Genomic DNA, 10,196 nt, shown 5'->3' with positions numbered 1-10,196 from the left:
GGAGGAGACACGCCCCCTCAGTGTGTCCAGCCCTGATTCTATTGGCCCGTGGCTCCATCCTCACGCCGCTACGTCGGGACATCGTCGCAGACGACCGTCGGGCGACCAGATCACCTCGTCTCCCGTCTCGCCCAAATCCCTCGCCTTCACGTCCAGCATCTTCGGCTCCGCCTCCTGGCAGCAGGTAAGCTTTTTATACCCTGTTCCCTGTACCCACACACCCTGTTCCCTGTACCCACACACCCTGTTCTCTGTACCCAATACCCTGTTCCCTGTACCCACACACCCTGTTCTCTGTACCCACACACCCTGTTCCCTGTACCCACACACCCTGTTCTCTGTACCCACACACCCTGTTCTCTGTACCCACACACCCTGTTCTCTGTACCCACACACCCTGTTCCCTGTACCCACACACCCTGTTCTCTGTACCCACACACTCTGTTCTCTGTACCCACACACCCTGTTCCCTGTACCCAATACCCTGTTCTCTGTACCCAATACCCTGTTCCCTGTACCCACACACCCTGTTCTCTGTACCCAATACCCTGTTCCCTGTTCCCACACACCCTGTTCCCTGTACCCACACCCTGTTCTCTGTACCCAATACCCTGTTCCCTGTACCCACACACCCTGTTCTCTGTACCCAATACCCTGTTCCCTGTACCCACACACCCTGTTCCCTGTACCCACACACCCTGTTCTCTGTACCCAATACCCTGTTCTCTGTACCCACACCCTGTTCCCTGTACCCAATACCCTGTTCCCTGTACCCAATACCCTGTTCTCTGTACCCACACACCCTGTTCTCTGTACCCAATACCCTGTTCCCTGTACCCAATACCCTGTTCTCTGTACCCACACACCCTGTTCTCTGTACCCACACACCCTGTTCTCTGTACCCACACACCCTGTTCTCTGTACCCACACACCCTGTTCCCTGTACCCACACACCCTGTTCTCTGTACCCAATACCCTGTTCCCTGTACCCACACACCCTGTTCCCTGTACCCACACACCCTGTTCTCTGTACCCACACACCCTGTTCCCTGTACCCAATACCCTGTTCCCTGTACCCAATACCCTGTTCTCTGTACCCACACACCCTGTTCCCTGTACCCACACACCCTGTTCCCTGTACCCACACACCCTGTTCTCTGTACCCAATACCCTGTTCCCTGTACCCAATACCCTGTTCTCTGTACCCACACACCCTGTTCCCTGTACCCACACACCCTGTTCCCTGTACCCACACACCCTGTTCTCTGTACCCACACACCCTGTTCTCTGTACCCAATACCCTGTTCTCTGTACCCACACACCCTGTTCTCTGTACCCACACACCCTGTTCCCTGTACCCACACACCCTGTTCTCTGTACCCACACACCCTGTTCTCTGTACCCAATACCCTGTTCCCTGTACCCAATACCCTGTTCCCTGTACCCAATACCCTGTTCCCTGTACCCAATACCCTGTTCTCTGTACCCACACACCCTGTTCCCTGTACCCACACACCCTGTTCTCTGTACCCACACACCCTGTTCCCTGTACCCACACACCCTGTTCCCTGTACCCACACACCCTGTTCCCTGTACCCACACACCCTGTTCTCTGTACCCACACACCCTGTTCCCTGTACCCAATACCCTGTTCCCTGTACCCACACACCCTGTTCCCTGTACCCACACACCCTGTTCCCTGTACCCACACACCCTGTTCCCTGTACCCAATACCCTGTTCCCTGTACCCACACACCCTGTTCCCTGTACCCACACACCCTGTTCCCTGTACCCACACACCCTGTTCCCTGTACCCACACACCCTGTTCCCTGTACCCACACACCCTGTTCTCTGTACCCAATACCCTGTTCCCTGTACCCAATACCCTGTTCCCTGTACCCAATACCCTGTTCCCTGTACCCAATACCCTGTTCTCTGTACCCACACACCCTGTTCCCTGTACCCACACACCCTGTTCCCTGTACCCAACACCCTGTTCCCTGTACAGACACACCCTGTTCCCTGTACCCACACACCCTGTTCCCTGTACCCACACACCCTGTTCCCTGTACCCACACACCCTGTTCCCTGTACAGACACACCCTGTTCCCTGTACCCACACACCCTGTTCCCTGTACCCACACACCCTGTTCCCTGTACCCACACACCCTGTTCCCTGTACCCACACACCCTGTTCTCTGTACCCACACACCCTGTTCTCTGTACCCAATACCCTGTTCCCTGTACCCACACACCCTGTTCCCTGTACCCACACACCCTGTTCCCTGTACCCACACACCCTGTTACCTGTACCCAATACCCTGTTACCTGTACCCAATACCCTGTTCCCTGTACCCAATACCCTGTTCCCTGTACCCAATACCCTGTTACCTGTACCCAATACCCTGTTACCTGTACCCAATACCCTGTTCCCTGTACCCAATACCCTGTTCCCTGTACCCACACACCCACCCACGTGGGTTTGTTGTATTTGTTGTTTTCCAGACCTATATGTTTAATTACTTTGTCTACTTATTATGTGTTTATTATCTTTGGTGAGAACCAGGTATAAAGGTTAGGGTAAAGGTTAGCTAAAACTAACCAGGTTAACCAGAGGGTTTACCAGGTTAACCAGGGTAAGTGTTAGCTAACACTAACCGTAACTTTGTGGGTTTCTTTTCTCACCTGCACATATTTTTATGTTTTATATGTTATCTTTTTGTACGGATTTTATTGTGCGAATAAATAAAACATAACAGGTCCTGCAGAGAACACTTAAATAAAACTAACATCTCTAACAGGGCAGAGAACACTTAAATAAACTAACATCTCTAACAGGGCAGAGAACACTTAAATAAACTAACATCTCTAACAGGTCAGAGAACACTTAAATAAACTAACATCTCTAACAGGTCAGAGAACACTTAAATAAACTAACATCTCTAACAGGTCAGAGAAAACTTAAATAAAACTAACATCTCTAACAGGTCAGAGAACACTTAAATAAACTAACATCTCTAACAGGGCAGAGAACACTTAAATAAACTAACATCTCTAACAGGGCAGAGAACACTTAAATAAACTAACATCTCTAACAGGGCAGAGAACACTTAAATAAACTAACATCTCTAACAGGTCAGAGAACACTTAAATAAACTAACATCTCTAACAGGGCAGAGAACACTTAAATAAACTAACATCTCTAACAGGGCAGAGAACACTTAAATAAAACTAACATCTCTAACAGGGCAGAGAACACTTAAATAAACTAACATCTCTAACAGGTCAGAGAACACTTAAATAAACTAACATCTCTAACAGGGCAGAGAACACTTAAATAAACTAACATCTCTAACAGGTCAGAGAACACTTAAATAAACTAACATCTCTAACAGGTCAGAGAACACTTAAATAAACTAACATCTCTAACAGGGCAGAGAACACTTAAATAAACTAACATCTCTAACAGGGCAGAGAACACTTAAATAAACTAACATCTCTAACAGGGCAGAGAACACTTAAATAAACTAACATCTCTAACAGGGCAGAGAACACTTAAATAAACTAACATCTCTAACAGGTCAGAGAACACTTAAATAAAACTAACATCTCTAACAGGGCAGAGAACACTTAAATAAACTAACATCTCTAACAGGGCAGAGAACACTTAAATAAACTAACATCTCTAACAGGGCAGAGAACACTTAAATAAACTAACATCTCTAACAGGGCAGAGAACACTTAAATAAACTAACATCTCTAACAGGTCAGAGAACACTTAAATAAACTAACATCTCTAACAGGGCAGAGAACACTTAAATAAACTAACATCTCTAACAGGGCAGAGAACACTTAAATAAACTAACATCTCTAACAGGGCAGAGAACACTTAAATAAACTAACATCTCTAACAGGGCAGAGAACACTTAAATAAACTAACATCTCTAACAGGGCAGAGAACACTTAAATAAACTAACATCTCTAACAGGTCAGAGAACACTTAAATAAAACTAACATCTCTAACAGGGCAGAGAACACTTAAATAAACTAACATCTCTAACAGGGCAGAGAACACTTAAATAAACTAACATCTCTAACAGGTCAGAGAACACTTAAATAAAACTAACATCTCTAACAGGTCAGAGAACACTTAAATAAACTAACATCTCTAACAGGTCAGAGAACACTTAAATAAACTAACATCTCTAACAGGGCAGAGAACACTTAAATAAACTAACATCTCTAACAGGTCAGAGAACACTTAAATAAACTAACATCTCTAACAGGGCAGAGAACACTTAAATAAAACTAACATCTCTAACAGGTCAGAGAACACTTAAATAAACTAACATCTCTAACAGGTCAGAGAACACTTAAATAAACTAACATCTCTAACAGGGCAGAGAACACTTAAATAAACTAACATCTCTAACAGGGCAGAGAACACTTAAATAAACTAACATCTCTAACAGGTCAGAGAACACTTAAATAAAACTAACATCTCTAACAGGGCAGAGAACACTTAAATAAACTAACATCTCTAACAGGGCAGAGAACACTTAAATAAACTAACATCTCTAACAGGTCAGAGAACACTTAAATAAAACTAACATCTCTAACAGGTCAGAGAACACTTAAATAAACTAACATCTCTAACAGGTCAGAGAACACTTAAATAAACTAACATCTCTAACAGGGCAGAGAACACTTAAATAAACTAACATCTCTAACAGGGCAGAGAACACTTAAATAAACTAACATCTCTAACAGGTCAGAGAACACTTAAATAAACTAACATCTATAACAGGTCAGAGAACACTTAAATAAACTAACATCTCTAACAGGGCAGAGAACACTTAAATAAACTAACATCTCTAACAGGTCAGAGAACACTTAAATAAAACTAACATCTCTAACAGGTCAGAGAACACTTAAATAAAACTAACATCTCTAACAGGTCAGAGAACACTTAAATAAACTAACATCTCTAACAGGGCAGAGAACACTTAAATAAACTAACATCTCTAACAGGTCAGAGAACACTTAAATAAAACTAACATCTCTAACAGGTCAGAGAACACTTAAATAAACTAACATCTCTAACAGGTCAGAGAACACTTAAATAAACTAACATCTCTAACAGGGCAGAGAACACTTAAATAAAACTAACATCTCTAACAGGTCAGAGAACACTTAAATAAACTAACATCTCTAACAGGGCAGAGAACACTTAAATAAAACTAACATCTCTAACAGGTCAGAGAACACTTAAATAAACTAACATCTCTAACAGGTCAGAGAACACTTAAATAAACTAACATCTCTAACAGGTCAGAGAACACTTAAATAAACTAACATCTCTAACAGGTCAGAGAACACTTAAATAAACTAACATCTCTAACAGGGCAGAGAACACTTAAATAAACTAACATCTCTAACAGGTCAGAGAACACTTAAATAAACTAACATCTCTAACAGGTCAGAGAACACTTAAATAAACTAACATCTCTAACAGGTCAGAGAACACTTAAATAAACTAACATCTCTAACAGGTCAGAGAACACTTAAATAAACTAACATCTCTAACAGGTCAGAGAACACTTAAATAAACTAACATCTCTAACAGGTCAGAGAACACTTAAATAAACTAACCTAACAGGTCAGAGAACACTTAAATAAACTAACATCTCTAACAGGGCAGAGAACACTTAAATAAACTAACATCTCTAACAGGGCAGAGAACACTTAAATAAACTAACATCTATAACAGGGCAGAGAACACTTAAATAAACTAACATCTCTAACAGGTCAGAGAACACTTAAATAAACTAACATCTCTAACAGGTCAGAGAACACTTAAATAAACTAACATCTCTAACAGGGCAGAGAACACTTAAATAAACTAACATCTCTAACAGGGCAGAGAACACTTAAATAAAACTAACATCTCTAACAGGTCAGAGAACACTTAAATAAAACTAACATCTCTAACAGGTCAGAGAACACTTAAATAAACTAACATCTCTAACAGGTCAGAGAACACTTAAATAAACTAACATCTCTAACAGGGCAGAGAACACTTAAATAAACTAACATCTCTAACAGGTCAGAGAACACTTAAATAAACTAACATATCTAACAGGTCAGAGAACACTTAAATAAACTAACATATCTAACAGGGCAGAGAACACTTAAATAAACTAACATCTCTAACAGGTCAGAGAACACTTAAATAAAACTAACATCTCTAACAGGGCAGAGAACACTTAAATAAACTAACATCTCTAACAGGGCAGAGAACACTTAAATAAACTAACATCTCTAACAGGTCAGAGAACACTTAAATAAACTAACATCTCTAACAGGGCAGAGAACACTTAAATAAACTAACATCTCTAACAGGTCAGAGAACACTTAAATAAACTAACATCTCTAACAGGTCAGAGAACACTTAAATAAACTAACATCTCTAACAGGGCAGAGAACACTTAAATAAACTAACATCTCTAACAGGGCAGAGAACACTTAAATAAACTAACATCTCTAACAGGTCAGAGAACACTTAAATAAACTAACATCTCTAACAGGGCAGAGAACACTTAAATAAACTAACATCTCTAACAGGGCAGAGAACACTTAAATAAACTAACATCTATAACAGGGCAGAGAACACTTAAATAAACTAACATCTCTAACAGGTCAGAGAACACTTAAATAAACTAACATCTCTAACAGGTCAGAGAACACTTAAATAAACTAACATCTCTAACAGGGCAGAGAACACTTAAATAAACTAACATCTCTAACAGGGCAGAGAACACTTAAATAAAACTAACATCTCTAACAGGTCAGAGAACACTTAAATAAAACTAACATCTCTAACAGGTCAGAGAACACTTAAATAAACTAACATCTCTAACAGGTCAGAGAACACTTAAATAAACTAACATCTCTAACAGGGCAGAGAACACTTAAATAAACTAACATCTCTAACAGGTCAGAGAACACTTAAATAAACTAACATATCTAACAGGTCAGAGAACACTTAAATAAACTAACATATCTAACAGGGCAGAGAACACTTAAATAAACTAACATCTCTAACAGGTCAGAGAACACTTAAATAAAACTAACATCTCTAACAGGGCAGAGAACACTTAAATAAACTAACATCTCTAACAGGGCAGAGAACACTTAAATAAACTAACATCTCTAACAGGTCAGAGAACACTTAAATAAACTAACATCTCTAACAGGGCAGAGAACACTTAAATAAAACTAACATCTCTAACAGGGCAGAGAACACTTAAATAAACTAACATCTCTAACAGGTCAGAGAACACTTAAATAAACTAACATCTCTAACAGGGCAGAGAACACTTAAATAAACTAACATCTCTAACAGGTCAGAGAACACTTAAATAAACTAACATCTCTAACAGGTCAGAGAACACTTAAATAAACTAACATCTCTAACAGGTCAGAGAACACTTAAATAAACTAACATCTCTAACAGGTCAGAGAACACTTAAATAAACTAACATCACTAACAGGTCAGAGAACACTTAAATAAACTAACATCTCTAACAGGTCAGAGAACACTTAAATAAACTAACATCTCTAACAGGGCAGAGAACACTTAAATAAACTAACATCTCTAACAGGGCAGAGAACACTTAAATAAACTAACATCTCTAACAGGTCAGAGAACACTTAAATAAACTAACATCTCTAACAGGGCAGAGAACACTTAAATAAACTAACATCTCTAACAGGGCAGAGAACACTTAAATAAACTAACATCTCTAACAGGTCAGAGAACACTTAAATAAACTAACATCTCTAACAGGTCAGAGAACACTTAAATAAACTAATATCTCTAACAGGTCAGAGAACACTTAAATAAACTAACATCTCTAACAGGTCAGAGAACACTTAAATAAACTAACATCTCTAACAGGTCAGAGAACACTTAAATAAACTAACATCTCTAACAGGGCAGAGAACACTTAAATAAACTAACATCTCTAACAGGGCAGAGAACACTTAAATAAACTAACATCTCTAACAGGGCAGAGAACACTTAAATAAACTAACATCTCTAACAGGGCAGAGAACACTTAAATAAACTAACATCTCTAACAGGTCAGAGAACACTTAAATAAACTAACATCTCTAACAGGGCAGAGAACACTTAAATAAACTAACATCTCTAACAGGGCAGAGAACACTTAAATAAACTAACATCTCTAACAGGTCAGAGAACACTTAAATAAACTAACATCTCTAACAGGTCAGAGAACACTTAAATAAACTAACATCTCTAACAGGTCAGAGAACACTTAAATAAACTAACATCTCTAACAGGTCAGAGAACACTTAAATAAACTAACATCTCTAACAGGGCAGAGAACACTTAAATAAACTAACATCTCTAACAGGGCAGAGAACACTTAAATAAACTAACATCTCTAACAGGTCAGAGAACACTTAAATAAACTAACATCTCTAACAGGGCAGAGAACACTTAAATAAACTAACATCTCTAACAGGGCAGAGAACACTTAAATAAACTAACATCTCTAACAGGTCAGAGAACACTTAAATAAACTAACATCTCTAACAGGTCAGAGAACACTTAAATAAACTAACATCTCTAACAGGTCAGAGAACACTTAAATAAACTAACATCTCTAACAGGTCAGAGAACACTTAAATAAAACTAACATCTCTAACAGGTCAGAGAACACTTAAATAAACTAACATCTCTAACAGGGCAGAGAACACTTAAATAAACTAACATCTCTAACAGGTCAGAGAACACTTAAATAAACTAACATCTCTAACAGGTCAGAGAACACTTAAATAAACTAACATCTCTAACAGGTCAGAGAACACTTAAATAAACTAACATCTCTAACAGGTCAGAGAACACTTAAATAAACTAACATCTCTAACAGGTCAGAGAACACTTAAATAAACTAACATCTCTAACAGGTCAGAGAACACTTAAATAAACTAACATCTCTAACAGGTCAGAGAACACTTAAATAAACTAACATCTCTAACAGGGCAGAGAACACTTAAATAAACTAACATCTCTAACAGGTCAGAGAACACTTAAATAAACTAACATCTCTAACAGGTCAGAGAACACTTAAATAAACTAACATCTCTAACAGGGCAGAGAACACTTAAATAAACTAACATCTCTAACAGGGCAGAGAACACTTAAATAAAACTAACATCTCTAACAGGTCAGAGAACACTTAAATAAACTAACATCTCTAACAGGGCAGAGAACACTTAAATAAACTAACATCTCTAACAGGTCAGAGAACACTTAAATAAACTAACATCTCTAACAGGTCAGAGAACACTTAAATAAACTAACATCTCTAACAGGTCAGAGAACACTTAAATAAACTAACATCTCTAACAGGTCAGAGAACACTTAAATAAAACTAACATCTCTAACAGGTCAGAGAACACTTAAATAAACTAACATCTCTAACAGGGCAGAGAACACTTAAATAAACTAACATCTCTAACAGGTCAGAGAACACTTAAATAAACTAACATCTCTAACAGGTCAGAGAACACTTAAATAAACTAACATCTCTAACAGGTCAGAGAACACTTAAATAAACTAACATCTCTAACAGGTCAGAGAACACTTAAATAAACTAACATCTCTAACAGGTCAGAGAACACTTAAATAAACTAACATCTCTAACAGGTCAGAGAACACTTAAATAAACTAACATCTCTAACAGGGCAGAGAACACTTAAATAAACTAACATCTCTAACAGGGCAGAGAACACTTAAATAAACTAACATCTCTAACAGGGCAGAGAACACTTAAATAAACTAACATCTCTAACAGGTCAGAGAACACTTAAATAAACTAACATCTCTAACAGGGCAGAGAACACTTAAATAAACTAACATCTCTAACAGGTCAGAGAACACTTAAATAAACTAACATCTCTAACAGGTCAGAGAACACTTAAATAAACTAACATCTCTAACAGGGCAGAGAACACTTAAATAAACTAACATCTCTAACAGGGCAGAGAACACTTAAATAAACTAACATCTCTAACAGGGCAGAGAACACTTAAATAAACTAACATCTCTAACAGGTCAGAGAACACTTAAATAAACTAACATCTCTAACAGGTCAGAGAACAC

At 38.8% G+C, this 10,196-nt stretch overlaps 1 protein-coding gene across 1 annotated transcript in view; it reads left to right on the top strand.

Annotated features, from left to right (window-relative positions):
• The window catches only part of LOC310879557 (inositol hexakisphosphate and diphosphoinositol-pentakisphosphate kinase 2-like), a gene marked incomplete at its 3' end in the record, with an annotated part of 71,002 nt that overhangs the window by 45,058 nt on the left and 15,748 nt on the right, over window positions 1-10,196 (top strand). The window contains exon 29 of the mRNA XM_083794332.1: window positions 2-184. Coding sequence (XP_083650458.1) covers window positions 2-184 — 183 coding nt within the window. The remainder of the gene's footprint in view (window position 1; window positions 185-10,196) is intronic.

This window comes from Protomyctophum parallelum (genome assembly GCF_964188405.1).
Source record: "Protomyctophum parallelum genome assembly, chromosome: 21".
Taxonomy (NCBI): Eukaryota; Metazoa; Chordata; class Actinopteri; order Myctophiformes; family Myctophidae; genus Protomyctophum; species Protomyctophum parallelum.
The sequence above is the reverse complement of the archived record's forward strand: the minus strand, read 5'-3'. Positions and strand labels throughout refer to the sequence as shown.